Source organism: Epinephelus moara, chromosome 4, assembly GCF_006386435.1.
Source record: "Epinephelus moara isolate mb chromosome 4, YSFRI_EMoa_1.0, whole genome shotgun sequence".
NCBI classification, from domain to species: Eukaryota; Metazoa; Chordata; class Actinopteri; order Perciformes; family Serranidae; genus Epinephelus; species Epinephelus moara.
In genome coordinates, this window is record NC_065509.1 from 28,780,958 (window position 1) to 28,799,924 (window position 18,967).

At 41.4% G+C, this 18,967-nt stretch overlaps 1 protein-coding gene across 4 annotated transcripts in view; it reads right to left on the reverse strand.

Moving 5' to 3' along the window:
- Positions 1 to 593: 593 nt before the first annotated feature.
- bcorl1 (BCL6 corepressor-like 1) overlaps positions 594 to 18,967 on the reverse strand; it is a 47,945-nt gene continuing 29,571 nt past the window's right edge. For all 4 annotated transcript variants that reach the window (XM_050041710.1, XM_050041712.1, XM_050041713.1 and 1 more), the window contains 7 exons: positions 16,950 to 17,137; positions 16,414 to 16,680; positions 16,135 to 16,301; positions 12,846 to 12,991; positions 9,645 to 9,722; positions 7,209 to 7,380; positions 594 to 2,410 (listed from right to left, as the gene is read on the reverse strand). In XM_050041710.1, the coding sequence (XP_049897667.1) occupies positions 2,020 to 2,410; positions 7,209 to 7,380; positions 9,645 to 9,722; positions 12,846 to 12,991; positions 16,135 to 16,301; positions 16,414 to 16,680; positions 16,950 to 17,137 (1,409 nt within the window). In that variant the 3' untranslated portion in view covers positions 594 to 2,019. The remainder of the gene's footprint in view (positions 2,411 to 7,208; positions 7,381 to 9,644; positions 9,723 to 12,845; positions 12,992 to 16,134; positions 16,302 to 16,413; positions 16,681 to 16,949; positions 17,138 to 18,967) is intronic.

Here is an 18,967-nt window from a genome sequence, read left to right on the forward strand (position 1 = left end):
ACATTTTTTTGTGCTATTTTTATCTTCTTTTTTAAAAGATATTTTTGGGGGATTTTACCTTTATTTGATAGGTTGGTTACAGTATTAAGGGGGGAGGGAGAGGGGTGAGGACATGCAGCAGAGGACCATGGGTTGGAGTCAAACCTATGGCTGCTGCAGGAGGGACGCAGCCTTTGTACATGGGGTGCCTGCTCTACCAGGTGAGCTAGAGGGTGCCCCAGCTGATTTCACCTTGAATCAATAGCTTGACAGTGAAGACAGTTTGGTAAAGTGGGGAGAGAGCAGGAGATAATGTGGTATGAGCCCTGGACTGCTGCTCCACTGGGACGCCCAGTTATTGTATTTACTGATCGTCGTGCTGAATCAGACGTTACTGAGAAAATAAAGCTTATATGTGTTTGAATATAAAGAAGTTTTCCTCAGATTAATGTCACAGTTCTAGGTACGATTCCTCCGAGGAGCAAATTATCTGCGATTTAAAGAAAACATTTATTCCTTCAGAGGCAGAGGGGATCATTTGAAATGTGCCTGAGGGAGAGCTCTGCCCTGCATATTCAATCCAGCAACCATTATAATAATCCAATTGACAAAACAAAGAGATAATAACTATGATTCACAATCATGCTTTATTCTTGTTGATTTCTTATAAAAGAATCAAATAAAAGGCTCTTCACACACTGCTCAGTCTTTCAGTCGTGCTGTATCCCGCTTTCTTTAACTAAACTATACTTTTCTTTACACCTTAAGTCTCTTCATCTTAAATATCTTTTTATTAGTTTGTGACTTCAAACCAAAACATCATTGATTGTCAACACAAAATCTGTCTTAGCACCAGTACAATAAAACTGTACTTTAGCTTTTTTTTTTTTTTTGAAATACTGTTCTTGAATGAGGGAGGAAAATCTCAGAATAAAGGGATCCTAATAAGTACATTTTCAAAATGAAGCACCAACCATACAAAGCAATTTTTTTCATAGATAGGCTTGTCAGATACACAAGAGGTCAAATATATTAATGACTATTAAATTAAGCACAACAAACAGTGTGAATAAAACACTGCAACACAAAGCACTCTGGGGTCTGGGGGGGACACCGTATCGGGACGTGGCTGCAGTTAAGAGGGCGTGTCGGCTCCTCGGACTCAGGAGCTCTGGACTCCAGACGTGGTACTACTGTTCCTCTGAGAGAGATCCACAGGATTCTGTATCAGTTCGTGAGGAGTGCAACCTGGGGAGTGGAGAACGCTGCTATCTGTCCACCTCTGTAAACAAACTCTCAATCTCAAAGTCCCAAAAAAAAAGACATGATTTCATACTGCGAGCAGAGAAGTCAGCAGCTCAGTGCTGCACGTCCTCACTGTGTGAAACATGGAGGGAAAATAAACATCGTGAGCTACTTGATCCGTCTGGTAACGATCTCTAGTGGATGATGAAGTGAAAGAAAAGTGGAAATGATTAATGTTATGTGCCGTGGTCTCGTCTCTGCAGGTCTCCAGGTCTCCCAGGTTGACAGAGAAACCATCTGGGCCAGTGGCCTCCCTGACTTAAGCGTCTTAGCTTTACGCAAGAGTTCACCAAGATAAAAGTCTCGGATTATCTCCCGTCAAAAAAAAATATCGCTTTCCCTCGGGAACAAACAAAAAGTCCTAAACATAATTCGTCCTTTGCCACAAGAATACATTTATATAACCAAATGTTTAAACCCTGATGGCAAGATATACATATACACTACCATGTACATACATAATCAATACAAAAGGTTTGCTCAATAGTTCTCATGTATTCAAATATACCTATAGATAGGAACCTGAAAGCTGCTTTCCAGCACCGACCACCCCCGTGTGCAGGTCCTTGTGATCACTGAATCACCTTCTGTCTGAGGTCAAAGGTTATAGGTGGAGTGTCATTACTGTCGAGCCTCGTTACGTCGGACGGAGAGGTTTCCTTTGAGCTGCTGCTTGCAGGGAAGGACTCGGGTTGACAACAGTTTGCACGTTAGAGGAGTGCGATGAAAGAGAGGCTATCGGCTGCGAGGCTTCCCTGTGTTCGTCACTGTCTCCTCCTCCTCCTCCTCCTCCTCCTCCTCCTCCTCCTCCTCCTCCTCCTCCTCCTCCTCCTGCTCCTCGTCCTCTTGAAGGATGTGAATGGAGGAGCCCAGTAGTCTCTGGAGCTCTGGTACACATCGCACCAGATCTACAAGTCCCTCCTCTTCCTCCTCCTCTTCCTCTTCTTTATTTTTGCCTTTGTAAGGTGAAGCCAAAGCGGAGCTCACCTGGCTGATCGACACCTGCCTCCACAGCTCTGCGCGCGACAGACTCACCACCTCCAAGTGCGGGTAACGTGCCCGGAAGATCCGTGCCGACATCTTCAGGCGCTTCAGGACGTCTGTCAGGAGGAACCAGTTACAGAAGCTGCGAGAGAAGAAAACGTCTGATATTAGGCAACGGTTAGGGTAAGGAATAAGGAACAATACAAGCACATACAGGGAGCAGCAGCGACCCACTGAAACAGACGGCTCGGCAGGGACGGGGCACCTGCTGCAGCACCTGAACATGCTGTCTGCGGTCATTTTGAATTGTCCAGCAGACTTTACTACAAGCAAACTGGCTGTAGAGACAGGCGACGTGCCTCACATCCTTACGTTATGAAACCAGCTGCCGGCGATTTAACCAGCTGAGTTGCAGCTGACACTATCATCCGGCTTGAGTCAAGCTCAGACGGCCAGTTCACACCACTGCAACTTTTCTCTGTAACTTTCTAAAACAGTTTTGTCTCGTCACAACTCACCGGTCTGCATTGGGCTATTGGTTTCCATATTTTAAACAGGAAGTATCCTGAAATAAACACAGGCTTCCCTCCAGTAAGAACGTCACTTAATTTTAGTTTGTTTCCTGAGTAATTATATAGAAGTCTCACACATGATGAAGGATTTATGCAGAGTGACATCTGAGGGTAATTACACAACATCACACTGAAACCATTCAGTGACACACACACACACACACACACACACACACACAATTAAAACTACACACTCCCTGGCGCTGAGTAATTTAAAGGTTTTAGCTCATTAAGAACTTTAAATTACAGTTGACCATATTCCAAGTTCTTACACTGACTTTCAGCCTACAGACAGCTGCTGGATTCAGTTGATAATATTTTGTTAGACTTGAACTTTCCTTCAGACTAGTAATCCAGCTCAGTGAGCACAACGTCTGCTAATTTGTTTTCACCCAAAGTTAGAGTGTGGTCAAACATTTCAACTTAGTGCTGAGATCAAGCTTTAAAATCAAGTCTGAGAGTTAACTGCTGGCAGGGTGTATCAGCTGTCACTATGGTTATCTCAGCTTGGATTTGGAGACTAAAAATTTCTAAACAAAAAACCTGCTACACAAACTGGGCACATTGTGTGTGCAAATTCTACTTCTTGCAGTGGTATCTCCAGTTTGGAGAGTTGAAGATGCTATGGGGCTACATGATGGGTTGTCATGATGTTTCAGCCTCTGCACTCTGTTTCCCTGTGCCCAGCAAACTATTTGCTGACAGCCTCTCACCCTCAACCAGAGCTACAGCAAGCACCCTCTGCCTGTCTGTTTAGATACTAGATACTGATTACTGTCAAATAACTAAAATAAATAAATTAACGGTAGATTGATTACACAGGAAGGTTGAATAAGGAGATGAGTCTGTGGTTGCCTGGCAACAATAAAAAGGTGCAGCAATTTTTTTCCCACTTGTGGCAAAAAATTTGCAGAAACAGACTGTAAAAAATTCAAAACAGGCAAAAATATTAAGCTTCAACTGCTGGGGCAACAACATCCTCATCTTCAGTGTATTATCAAGCCTGGATTTACTTATGCCCAAAGCTACGCTATAAGGATGTCAGCCACCAAGACTTCAAGTCCTTCAGCATCAACCCTGTCACCTGGGGAGCTGCCGCTCAGGGCCATCTTCAGTGGCAGCAGGCACTCTAGAGTGGGCTGCTGACATATGAAACCACTCTGGTGAAGCAAAGAGAACCAAGAGGAAGCAGCAACAACAGGGCACCACCACATCATCAACAGCACACACACGCAACATCTGCAGCCAGGTCTGACTCTCACGGGTGAGACTTCACAGCCACGGCAGACACAGCGCCAAAACCTAACTCTCAGGCACAATACATCTATCTTTGGTCTGCCAAAACTGCAATGCTGATCAATTTACTTATTGTTGTGTTCTTAAAAATAACGCTAATCAGAGCTAAACTTACTCACTATTTTTAACACTGTACGTTCCAACCTGAACACTAAAACAGTCTCCATTTTTATTTGTAAAAAGCAAATTTAAACTTGTTCCCCAACTTTTACAGTGTACCCAATTGCACGTGTACCAACAAACTGTGAGAGTGAAGACGTTGGTAGATCATGGGAGGACACGGTGTAAATATCGACTGTATAGTCCCACTGTTTGTGTTTCTGTAATATCCTGAAGGCAGAGAAAATACGCCTCTACGCTCAAACTATTGCAGCGTGAGTCACAGCGATCACTACCCACTATCATCAGAGCTTATTGACATTAACTCCCATAAATATTGAGAGCATGCTGAAGCTGTATTCAAACCAAAATGACACATGCTAAATTTAGTCGTTTTTTGTTTATGGGTGGCAGAACAGAATCAAACAGCCATAACTCAGTCGTCAAGTGAGTGACTTACAATTCATCCTTGTTTGGCAGCTTAATTTTATCAGGTTTAGGTATTTGCTTAAAAGCTGGGGACAAAAGGCCTCTCATACATTGCTCTATGGACTGGGAATAATCTGCATAATACATTTTAAAAATCTATTCCCCTTAGAAAACTTTAAAGCCACATTAAAAGAAGTGCAACTGCTTCATCTGAGCTGGGTTTAGTCTCCTCTTGTGTGTTTAATGATTTTATTTCCTGTCAGTTGTGTTTCATTTCCATTTAAACGGTAACTGGTGTGCTGTCTGGCCTCGGAAAACAGATTTCCATCTCAAGGGACTTCCTGGATGAATAAAGGACAAATGAGTAAAAACTAGAATTACCACCTCACGGTTGTGTCTCCACAAACCAGTCAAGTCACAGTTACAGTTTACATCCATGTCCTTCTAGAGTCATGTGTAGCTGTGACAGTTGACAGTGATTCAAATATGGATGTTGCTGCAAATTTAGCTACAAATTCTACAACATGGATGCTTCATAAACCTCTCTAACCCACAGCCTAGAAGATCTATATCAAGGATGTCAAACTCATTTTAGATGATCTCAGATGGGCTGGAGCAATAAAACCATCAGACAATAACTTCCCTTTTTTGTGTAAAGAATTACAGGTACATTCTGTAGACGTCCATCCTTTTACAAAACAGATGAACAGCCTGAGGTGTCTCAAGAAAAATAAGTGTAATTTCAACAGTGTGTCTCAGTTTTTCCACATTCAGTCAGTCCATTTCTCACTGTCATTACATGTGCATTTATCAACATGTTTCCTGATACAGATTCTTTTGAACTGAAGCTGCTGATTGACAATATTTTGCGCAATGTTAAACATCTTTAAACATGGTCACAGTAAGTATTCATTGTTATATCAGAGAACTGTATCCTGGTCAGGGTGGAGAAGCCTCTGAAGCTGAATTTTACATGAAGTCGGCAACACATTGTTTAACTTGCTCCTGGAACTTGGCACCTTTTAGTCTAGTCATCTAGTGGGCCGCATTGGACCCTTTGGCAGACCAGTTCTGGCCCACAGGATGTATGTTTGACACCCCTGATCTATACAATCACTACAGTTTCAAGATTGGAGTTACCAATTCAGTAGTCGGAGTGGGCGGAAGTTCGCTGCATAGATCAGCCTCTCATTGGGCGGAACGAGCCACCCGCTGAAGTCCCGCCCTACCACCTCCAGTTGTGTAGCAGTTTTCAACCGTTTTCAGCACGTCCTTTACTAACTTTTGCTGTGTTTGATCTTGCGGGGATGTAGCCATTTTTCTGCCATGGTTCGCGTCCTGTAGGTGATATTTTTGTGGGCGTGTTACACCAAAACCTGTTTCCCCCCTGCAATATTTTTGCAAGCGCACCGTTGCTGTGGTACCGCCAAGAACGACTGTGATTGGTTGAAAGAAATAAAAAAAAGCCGGGGCGTTTTTTTTTCTCCAATCTTAAAGTGAGAGTCGGCGCAGCCAGACCTTTCTTTTCTTGATAAAGGTCTGGTGAGCGGGATTACCAATTCAGTAACAGACCAAATGGCTCCACTTCTGTTCCTGAGATACGGTGCTGAGTAATGACCAGAAAAGTGTTTTAGCAGAGCTTTATAATGTCACAGTGAGGCTGACCTTTGACCTTTTGGATATAAAATGTCATTACTCCATCATTTTGTCCTATGAGACAGTTATGTGATATTTTATTATAATTGTGTATAAAAGTGTATATATTCTTGAGTTATGGCCAAAATTGTGAGGTCACAGAGACCTTGACCTTGGTGCGCTACATTCTAATCAGCTCATCGTTAAATCTCAGTAGATGCTTTTGCCAAATTTGAGGAAATTCCCTCAAAGCCATCTTCAGAAATCGCATTCACAAGAATGGGGCAGACAGACAACCTGAAAACATAACGCCTCCGGCCAGTATGAAGACATAAAAATACCCCATGTTCCTCTCACAATGACAAAGCAGTCTGATGTTTAAGTGGCAATTTCTTAAATTTTAAATCACCACTTTCAGTGGCTGCCCTCAGGGCAAAGGTACATAGTCCACTGTGCCAGGACAAACATCCAAAGAAAACCATTTGTTCCTGTTGCCATATATCTTAATCAGTAAGAACAGGAACGTTTTAACGCCAGCTTGTCACCTCAGCACACAATACGGTATATCTGTTTATTTAACCTTGACTCAGTCCTCGCCGTCCAGTACCTGGAGCTCCTTTAAGTGTAGCTTCTGTTGTATGTTGTGTTTGTTGTGTGTCCTGTCTGGATGTGAAATATGATGTGTTTTAAGGTACCTTTTTAAGAGCAGATTTTGCACGTGCAAACTAAAGACAAATTTCTGCCTGACAATGACGTATTTTCTATTTTACCATGTGCATTTTTTTGGATCCAGATGATAAACTTTTGCATTTCATTAAATAAAAACTTTGGTTGACAGTGCAGCCTTGGCAGGAATATACATCACTTTCACTTAATCCTTGCCAACAATATTCATCTTTGTGAACTCACCCCTGGGTTAATGACACCTGAACATGATAGCAGGGTAAGAGGGGCTCGGAGGAGAACTCAAACAGAAGACAATCTTTGTCCGAGTCTGTGTCAGTCCTCCCTGTAGTGTCCTCCTCCAGCTCCTGATTCTGCTCGGACAGCAGGAAGTCCCAGCACGGCTCCTGGTCAGTCTCTGTTCAGAAAAAACGTTAGAGGTGAGAAGAAGAAGAGGAGCGGACTCACTGTATGTTGCTGCGCTGACACTAGGCCGCTTCAATACACAGGGTTTGGACGCCCTCTAGTGGACAGTCTACTCACAACAGCCATTATACAGCCATGACTGACTGCTGGTGTCGCTGTGATCAGTTAAAGGAACACAAACTTTATGATGTCAGTCGCAGCTTGAAGTTAATTACACCCCACATAGAGACACATGGATATTAAAGCAATGTTAACAAGGCACAGATTTTGAAGGACTGTTTACTGCCGGGCTGTTGATTTTTCATTTAAGTTTGAAGTGATGGACAGTTGGGTTCATGTCTGGGAGGCTTTAACCCAGGCAAAATGGCTTCTAATGCCAGACAAATTATCCTCCATATCCCCCATCACTGTGTGAAGGCATCGCCAGAAAAACATAAAGGAGAGAGATTAGAATATCTTGACATCATTTATATCGTACAGAAATGTATGCAGCATTAGCAAATGAAACAAAAACTGGCTTCAGGGAGGAGAGAATGTAATATAAAGACAGAATTGGACATACTGGATTATGGGTGATGAAAGGAGAGAACGCAGTGGTGGTGGGTGTGATCATTCTTAGAGAAATGTGTATTTTCAACACAAAAATGGAGAATCATTTACAAGTTTAAGGCTAACGTTGGTATTTTTATTATATTATTTTATTTTTATTATTTTATTATTTAACCGGACAACAGTTTTCTGAAGTGGTCCAGTACTAAGAAAGATCACTGCGGGCAGAGCACTGTCAATGTATGTGGTCTTGTGCAGAGGTAAGTGTTGTAAGTGTGTGTAGGAATATGGTTATTAGAGTGAGTTAAGTCAATCTACATTTTGCCAACAGCTAAGTGCAAGTATGAAGTAAAACGACAGGATTATAGTTTTTTAAAGATCTGTAACATTAGAAATGTGGACTTCTACATAAAAAGGCTTCACTCATTTTCACATAAAGAAATTTAAAAATGGATAAATGAAATTTGATTAAATGTTTGTAGTAGTTAAGACTCTTACAAATTTAAGACTATTTAATGACTTTTAAGGCCTTATTTTAGTGACACAGCATTTATGACATTTTAAGACTTTTTAAGGGCCTGTAGGCACACTGATTTAAATAAACAGCAATTTTATTATTGTAAAACACTTAATTTAAATTTATCAGAAACACAATGAAACTCACAAAAATTGTCTTGGTTCCTCTCCTTACTATTCCAAGAATCAACAACTTTAAATAAACCCTTAATTCACTGAAAATATTCTGGATCTATACACACTTAAATTACAGTTTATTTAAATGGAGTCTGGTGGGTTTGGTGATTTCGGGGCCGTTTCTGGTTGAACAAGAAGGATCTTTCTCTTTAACAAAAAAGGTCTATCTCTGTAGGGCTCATTTCCATAATGCTGTCGTACAGTTTTATTAACCTGAGCCTGTCAGTGGCAAAAACAAGCACTTTACAGGCTGTAAACTGACAGTGCAAATATGCCCTGCCGCCTGCAGCTGTCTCACTCAATGCTGGACCAGTTTCGAAAATTGTTGTTCCCATTAGTCACTTAGACACAAAAACATAAAGGGTCCAGGTTGAAAAACAACAAAGGTACCTTTAAATGATTTAAACCTGTTGTAGAACAACAGCACAAATGAGAAACAAGTGTAAGAGATAGACGGGGGAAACTGACACTTTATCACCACCAGCAGTGCAGGGATAAACTGATGGAATAAACTAAAATAATAAACATAACTGAGTGTACTTTGGTGGAAACTTCTTCTTTTCTTCATTATTTCTCAAGCATTACATTTTAATTATTTTAATTTTTTAGGTTCAGCTGAAGAATAGTTAGAGGAGGATAATGTATCTGTACTCAGCGGGGGGGCAAATAAAAGTTTTTATAGTTACACATTACCAACTTTTGTTTGTCTCTACAGTTTATCCAGGAAGCTGAAGTCCACTTTCTCTTTAGGCTCCTTCAGTCTTTCCACGCAACTCTAATCCTGTTCATCCTCCACTGGATAACTGGCTCCCTGTGGCTGTTTACAGCACAACTCTGATGCTGGTACACAGCGCTAACACCCTCCACGTCCCAGTGGCCGAGCCTGACTACACCTACAAACTACAACAACACTGCAACAGGCCCTTAACTCGTCTTCCTCGCGGCCAGAGGAGGAATAAGAATATGTGATTGATCAGTGGACTGATGGGTTGACAGACAGACGGACAGACTTACCAAACAAGGAGCTGCTGTAGAATTCCCAGGGTAAACTGGAGTCCTGTTCTTTGCGGCCTTCCAGGTCCGTGAAATATTCTGGAAGACAAAACAATGTCATGTATTACATTTTGAGTTACGTTTGAATGTCATCACTGCTTAATCTGCATTATGTGTAATCCACTTATCAGGACGGAGCAAAACATATGACGGGATAACCAGTCAGACATAAAAGATCAGCACCAAGTATCAGCAATCAACCTATGCTGTTTGTCATTGTCCATTTTGTGTCTGTCTGTGGCATCACAGCTGTATGAGTGTGTTCACTACTGAGCCTTCATCTCTCTGTTTACCTGAGACGCACGATGTGAGACTAACATGCTTCACTAAACACTGATTCAGCAGCCAAGTTGATAGCGAAAGAAACCTGATGTTTCCTCACTCTACACAACCAGGCCAAGTGCTGGGAAAGATCCTCCAAACTGGTCAACACCATCGACAGTGATGTGAAAATAAAGGAAACTGAAGACAGAGTGTCTGTAAACAAGGCTTGAGGATTTTATTTGAGTCTAATATGATAAGCAACAGGAAGCCATGCATGTCAGAAGTTTCCCAGGCAGCCAGATGTGTAATGAATCACTTTGCTCGATTATGGAACAAAATTGATCGTAGGGAAGCAGATTTAAATCATTTTCCTTAATCAATCCTCTGCCTTCTTAATGAGCAATGACTGAGAAATGATTGGACGCCTTTACAACACAAATTCATGTTTTTCTGCGTTTACAGCTTTATTTACACTGACAAGGGCTGTTTTTGCCCCACAGAGATCCTCCTGACAAGACTTACGCTGCGTCTGAAATCACATACGATGCACTATATTTCCAATATGTGTTCTATCATTCCTCATGCATGCATGTGTATAAACAGAAGCACGTGTCTTTTCAGACACACTGAGCTTTAATTATTGGGGATGTTCCTAATGTTTAAACTTAGACTATTATAAAAGCCATTTAAAATTGTTAATCACGTTTTTCAATAACCAAGTTGTACTCTAAATGCTGCTGAAATGTGTGGCCCTTTGCACTGTGCCTCATGAACACTGCACATTATTCTACAAAACAAGCAGCAACCCTCGGGGCTGAGAAATGACACCAACACAGGTGCCATAAACTGCAGTTCCTCTAATGGCCACTTGAGGCTGGCTCCAGAAACGAGTAAATCCCTGTGTTAAAATGCTCAACTTCACAGCAGAAATAAACATGTTTACAGCCTGGTACAAAATCGGCGTTGGTCTCAATAGCTAATTTTTATAACTTCTTTACATTCTATAAAGACTTAAAGGTACACATAATTAAGGGCGAGCTCCTTTGAGTGACAAACTGTCTGCCAATAGTGTCCTCGGCTTCTCAGTCAGTCCGCCCCTTGCTCCTTCACAGCGTTAGCCTCTCGCCCAAATATGGTCAGTTTTGCCTGGCGTTGACCCAAATGCCAAACTCTACTATTTTTACAGTCTACGTACAAAACATGAAAACAGCTCACTGCAGAAAACTTAACAAACAACATGTATTTACTGAGTATTTAACGACCTGACTCGTCTCCATTCAAAAATACACACACACACACACACACACAGGCAGTAACTCTCTTGTGCATGGGTGTGCTCGCGAATTGACACAAACATCCAGGCTTGTTGGGATCTCCAGTGCACTCAAAAGCAACTCTCATGTTCAGCCTAGCAAGAAGACATCCAGCTGTGAGTCTGTGTAAACTCGGACATACTATCCGAATTGAATTGCTACAGACTTGTACTGGTTGCATGCACGTGGTTCTATTGATTAATACTGAAGAGTGCATGTGTGTGTGTGTGTGTGTGTGTGTGTGTGTGAAAGAGAGACAGAGAGGGAGAGTCGGTGAAGATCAGAGCTGCTGGTCAGTCTGAAACGCTGATCCAAACTCCTCCTGGGTATCTAATAAAAAGTTTACCCGACTAGTAATTCTGGTACTGACTAGTGAAGGCAGCAAAGTTTCGTCCTCTAGTCGACTAATCTTGCACATCCATGGTAATTATCACATCACTTCCTAAGAGCCTCCTTGCTGGTTGGAGATGTGTAACCATGGTAACCTGTGCCAACCTCAGTTATACCCTCAATTTAAAAATAATTTAAAGTATATTAAATCTAGCAAAGTGAAATCTTGTGCTTGCACTTAAAGGGGAACACCACCTAAATTAAGAGTCCCAATATGTTATTTCCATGGCCTGGGAAAGTTCAATCAATATCGGTGATCGTGAGGTGCTCTCTAAAAACCAGAAACCAGAAAAGTAAGTCTCAAACTTGCAATGTTATAGGACAGTAGTCGGCAACCTGCGGCTCTGGAGCCATACGCGGCTCTTCAGCCCCTCTTCAGTGGCTCCCTGTGGCTTCATATGGAAATAAATAAAATAAATATTTTTTACTGATATAGATCCAGTACCTCATTTTTAAAGAGTGAAAACACTGCAAAGGAGGAATGGTAAAAGAAGTAGAAGTCACACTGAACTGGTTCGATGAAGAGCTGCAGGTGTCGAGTGCTTGCATCAGTCTGTGTGAACTCAAACCTCCTCACACGTCATCAAGGTGAGCTTCACCTTTTACTGCGCTGCTCTTCTTGTATATAAAACCACTTATAGGCGTCTCAACTGTGTGGAAATTCACCTCTAGTGCAGCAGCTAAAAACTCCAAAATGCATTAAACTAATGTTCCAAATGTTTCCTTTAATTAGATTATCATTTTCAGTTTTGGAAAACTAAATTTAGCGTTAAGACAACAAAACAATAGTCATATTTATAAAAGCAAGTGGCTCAAACAGTTTAGTGTCAGGTCCTGTGAGGATCTAATATTTTATATTTCTCATGTATGCTGCGAGCAAGCTGTTTATTGCTCACTTTGCCAAACTGTGATGTGGTGGGAGTGGGCACAGAGCTTATTAATGTGTTGACACATTGCTTGATGGGTGACTGTAAAGTTGGCAAATACAAGTTTTATTATTTATTTTCATGTCTCATTTCAATTAGCTTTATTATAGCCTTTGTGCTGTGTTGTTTATTGTGTCTGAAGTGTTTGTTGATGATGTGAAAAATGAATTTAGCCTGAGGTAAAACAGCACTCAAACTGGAAACATGTTTATTTATCTAAAGCTAATTGTAGTGATAGAGAAACAGGTTAGTAAAAAGGGGTGAGCTACCTGTGAGGAAGGTCTTCATGCTTGGGCTGTGTGCCAGTTTGACCGGAGTGTGTCCGGAGTAGGTGGCCAGAGTCGGGTCTGCACCGTGGTTCAGGAGCAGCCAGACGATGGGAAGGTTATCACTCGCTACTGCATCATGAAGGGGCCTAAAGAAAGGACATAACACAAAAGCTTGTCAGGGCTTGTACAACATTAGACCACACCTGAATCTGTCTGTAAACTTGTTGAGTACCAGATGTGTGCGGTGCAGGGCAAAAATCCTAATCACGATCATTTGGTCAATATTGAGATTATGACAATTTAACACAATTACTCATTGACTGTGGAAACACCATTCATTTATTGAACTTTTTAAAACCTGTCTTTTTAATAGTGGATTTTCTTTGACTTCAAATACAGTTCAACTGGAAAAAAAAAATGGCTGGATGTGAAGTAAAGAGACTGGCTGAGAGTGAGTTTGGGCGAAATTGCACTGCTGTGAAGGAAAGCTGTGCGCTGGATTTATAAAACATGAAAAAAGATGAGCATTATTGCGAAACGAAATGCAGCACAATAATCGCCTTATCTCGATCATCATGTTTCATAGTCAGTGGAAACCAAAATTGTTTGTAGTTCAGTAAAACAAGTACTGTCCTATTATTGATTACAATTTGTGTAAAACTAAATACCAAAAACATCTCACACTGAAATGCAACCAGAATATAATCTTTATTTAATCATAACATATTATCTCAGTATGTCATCGTGTTCATTACTGCTCCCGACACCTGTAGAGGGAGCGATGAGACAATAGGCCTGTCACAATAATTGCTTTTGTTGGATGATAGATTGTCCCAGAAATAATTGTAATAAACAACACAAGTATAATTATGCAAGACAAGTACATCCTTTCAAAAAGCAGTGAAAATGTAACTCTTAAGAATATTCAGACATTTAAATTGGGACACGATTTCTTTAAATAAAGTAATTAACACCTGTTAATTTACCGATATACTATACTGATTGTCCTAAAAAGAACAATACACTAATATGCTGCGGACATCTAAGAATAAACTCTCTAGGATTGTGACAATGGCAAGTGAAACAGTTGGCAAGCCACAAAAGACCTTGACCCAACTCTTTACAGAAAGGACACGGAAGAAAGCGAGGCGTATATTGGCAGATAGCGCCATTCTCTCTTCAGCCAGTTTGAGCTCTTGAGCTCCGGGAGTTCCTCTTGCAAGTCCTTCATCTTGAGTGCCATCAGTAAACTTAACTCTACAAAGTGACTGATGAGCTGATCTAATGTGTTTAAGCTTTTTATAACCACTCTATATGCTTGTCTTATCAACTGTTTGTCTGCTTTTTACATTATTGTCTTTTGTGTTTGGTGAGCCGAAGACAAATTTCTATCCATGGTGGACATAAAGATATATTCTATTCTATTCTATAGACTTAAACAGATATAAGCCCTTTAAATCGTCATTAATATGACCTGCCAGAGGTGTGTGGCAGTGTATTATTCTGCAGTGACTCTGCCCTCTGCCTGTATTTTCTTGTTCAGGACATTTATGTGCTTGTACCCCAACAGCACTCATGTGAGGATGTGACTTTTTGGAAGCGAGGGGTGAGACTGTAAGCAGCTCACACAGCGGTGGAAAAAAAAAATGCAAATATATATATATATATATATATATATGTATGTATAGTTTCACTGGTGAGCGTGTTTACAGTCACCAGCAATCCTCCATAATATAACTTTAAAATACAAGAAAGTGTATATAAAATGTTAGTTTCTTTATAGGAGTAGCCCAAAAGAATTCAGTTTGAGACTTAATGCAAAATTAGGCCAACAAAAACAAACCAAGTGATGCCTCTTGCGTCGAAAAGACAAGCTTGGAGAAGCACCAGGAACACCACAGTTACTTCCATAATCCAGCCTGTGTGTTGCAGTTGGCTACCGGGGATGGGCGGGAGATTTGCTGATGGATTTACAGAGTATAGGATGAAGTTGTTTGAGGGTAAAACTTCAAACAACAGACTCTCTGGCTTGTTGCCAAGGGCTCGCAAGCTAACGCCTATCAAGACTGTGTGTCCACAAAAGTGCAGCTGCAGGCTACCGGTAAGCTACACTGTGTCATCTTTGAAGTGGTGTTGTATTTTCCTTTAGACTCACACAAATAGGTGGGGTTGGAGAGAAAAAAATGGGGATAATCACTGCGCCCAAGTCTTATAATGGTCAGGAACCCCCTGCTGTTTCCTCTGGTATTGGATTGGATTGGATTAACTTTAATAATCCCAAGGGGAAACTGGATTGCCACCATGGCCAACATACAGTACAACAACAAGACATAGACAAAACATACATATACAACAACGTCACCTAGGAGTGCAGTGGTCCAATACAACAATAGCAAAATGACCAGAAAAAAATAAATAAATAAAAAAAAAAAAAAAAATAAAGATTAAAAAGAATAAAAAGAGTACAAATGCAATTTAAAAGTACAATGTACAAGGACGAGTATAGCAGCAGGTTATAACAGCAAGAGAGTATAGCTGCAATTTAAAGTGCAATGTACAAGCAAATATAGCAGCAAGTTATAACAGCAAGAAAGTGTCGCTGCAATTTAAAGTGCAATGTACAAGGAACAGTATAACAGCAAGACATGACAGCAAGAGAGTGTAGCTACAATTTAAAGTTTAAAGTGCAATGTTCAAGGACTAGTATAGCAGCAAGACATGACATCAGCAATCCAAATTAAAAAGCCTGGTTGCTGCAGGAACAAAGGACTTCCTCAATCTTTCTGTGGAGCATCTGGGCAAAAGAAGCCGCTTACTTCTGCCACTTCTAACAAAAGTGCCATGCAGGGGGTGATCATCCTGAGACAAGATAGCTCTAAACTTCCTCCTAGTCCTCTGCTCTGTTATGACCTCCAGAGAAGCAGGGCTCATAACAATAACAGATCCCGCCTTTCTAATAAGTTTGTTGATCCTGTTCCTGTCCTCCAATGTTAGGCTGCCACTCCAACAAACAACCGCACAACCGTACCATGTTGGCTAAATGTTGATGACATTCTTATGTAACAATTCAACATGTTAGCGAACTTAACATAGATGTGACAGATGGCTCTAATAAGTTAGTAAGTGGACTTTAAACTCAGATAATTTTGTTACCTGCTGTTTGTGAAGGTCAAGAAATACTCTCCATGCTCCTGTTTGTTATAAACATTACACCCTGACAGTACTGAGAAATTAAATGTTTATAGATTCAACTAACTAGAACTATGACAGTAAAACCATGGAGCCTCACCTTGTCCCATCCTGGGCGCTACAGTTGACATCAGCTCCGTATTTCAGCAGCATCTGGACAATTTGAGTCCAGCCTCGAGAGGACGCCTCGTGGAGAGCTGTGTAACCGGCATTATCGCGCCGATTAACCTCCCTGATGTCCTTTTCAAGGCAGTACTGAACTACATCCTGCAGGACAGAGGTAGCACAGACAGCCTGTGTCACATTGGGATTTAAGGAGGTACACTATTTACTGGAGTTCGTGTTAACAACACTACACAACTAAACAGGTGGATTTTACCTGATAGCCCAAACGTGCAGCACGTTGCAGCAAAGTCTCCCCGGCATTTTTATTCACAATAAGCCGTCGAACCTCCGGAGGAACGGGCCTTTTGGGAGGAGACTCTGAGCCTCTGTTTCTCCCTGATGAGCCTTTTTTATTGGATGGAGATGATGGCAAACTTTTTGGAGTGGGCGGAGGGCTTTCTGTTCTTTTAACATCAGCACGGTCATCATCCAGGGCGAGAGAGGCAGCACGCTTGCCCAAGCTGCTGCGTTTGGTCTTAATCTAAAATACAGATTTATTGATCAGAGCTCTGTGTGAAATAGAATCTCTTGTAATGCACCGCCAAGTTAAGGCGATGGGCTCCACTCTTCAAGGACCTGTGCAGCATAAAACCAGCTGCCATCATAGAGGTGACAAACACAGCATTGATCTAGCCACAGGGGGGCACTGTAAGCTAATATATTCATGGCACATTGTAGTTTATTCCTACCAGCACTGTATGGTTTGAAATGTACTGTAATGCCAACAAGCAGCCTCAGTAGGCGTCTTACCTTCTGCTCATCGTTGTCACTTAGGTGTTTGCTTTTGAACTTCCTCTTCCCTGAAGGCTTGTCATTGCACTCTGGAGACACCTCGCTCTCCTGGTAGCGGACCGACCCCGAGCGAGTGAACGAGGGTCTCCGTGGGGGAGGTTCTGGACTGCAGGCGACAGGGCTTGGACACTGATCCGCCTGTGGATCTGTAATGACAAATTGGATTGGAGGTTTATGTGGAGTGGCACCAAACAGATGAACATGGTGAAAAATCCACAAACAATCTCCATATATTTCAAATCACCCGTCTCATCTTTGATGTACCGATGCCGTTAAGGAGCAGCTTCATGCTCTTGCTCGTCTGCCAAGTCCAACACGGAGCATGGAATATTTTAGGTGCTGTTTTGTGCCGACATCAGACAGCATGGTGCTTCCTGAACCAATGGCCCTTGGCTTAGCCATCTTATCTGCTGAAACAGGGTAACTGCTGTCTATGAGCTCCTCTGCTCTGCTTTTTGCAATCTTGTATTCAGGTTCGCTGTGAATTCTCCACATATATATACACCTTATGATGCGCGTCTTATCCACATCAACAGGTACCTGATGTAGCTTCCCTGATGTGAACATAACACACTGTCAGCAACTCGAGAATATTAACTGCAAAATATGCTGTCTTCATAATCTTTGGTGTTTGTCAGATGTTAAATGTATCTCATACTTTGTATTTGTCTGTTATCATAGACTACATGTGAGGACTGGGCAACATATTAATATTATATCAATATCATGATATGAGACTAGATTTTGGATATCGTAATGTTGTAAAGTGTTGTCTTTTCTTGGTTTTAAAGGCTGCATTACAGTTAAGTGATGTAATTTTCTGAGCATACCTGTTCTATTATTTGTCTTTACCCACTTAGTAATTATATTCACATTACAGATGATTATCAAAAGTCTCATTGTGTAAATAAATTGTGATATTGTGATTTTCTCCTTATTGTCCAGCTCTACTACAGCTAGAGCCACTGGTTTAAGGTATACTATGCAGGATTATTGGTCACTGTTTGTAAACAGTCATGCTAAATTTGCACTTTTTCGGTGCTCTGTCTCTTGGATGTCTGTTGCTTACGGTCTGGCAGCTGGTCGCTACATTTTAATAAAGCCCCGACCTTGCCAGAGCGCTGTGGGGGCACATGCCCATAAACACCCCAACGCAAAAAAAATAAGAGAATACAGACATCAGAGTTTCTGCAGATAAATACACTGCCACACACTTCTAGTGGGTCATAAGTGATAAGGATGTGCGATTAGTCGTCTAAACGATTTAACAGCTGCCCCCTCACTAGTCGGCACCAGAACTATTAGTCGGTTAAACCTATTAGTGTTTTATTCATGTACAAGGTCGCTTAACTGTCATGCAGCCACCCACCACTAGTGGGGGCTACAGAGCGTCAGACGGTTTGAGATGGTAACGGAGCTCATCATGGCAATGACCTTGCAAGATATGCTTGCACTTTACTTTGTTGAAGGTAAAGGCTTCAGGAAGTTAATGGAATATGTCTCTTTAAAGTACAAGAATGTATATAAAAAATTATAGTATCTTTATAGGAGTAGCCCAAAGTTACTCAGTTTGAGACCTAATCCAAAATTCTGCCAACAAAAACAAAACAAGTGATGCCTCTTGCGTCTAATACACAAGCTTAGGGAAGCACCAGGAACATCTCAGTTACTTCCATAATCCAGCCTGTGTGCTGCAGTCGGCTACGGGGGATGGACGGGATGTTTGCTGATGGATTTTTTTTGGAGTGGAAGATGAAGTTATTGGTGGACAAAACTTCAAACAACAGACTTTTTGGCTTGTTGCCAGGGGTTGGCAAGTTAACGACTATTGGGACTGTGTGTCCACAAAAAGTACAACTGCAGGGTACCGGAAGTGTTGTTTTATTTTTCTTTGGACTCACATAAGTAGGCAGGGTTGGAGCCAAAAAAAAAAATGGGGATAATCACTGCGCCCAAGTCTTATAATGGTCAGGAAA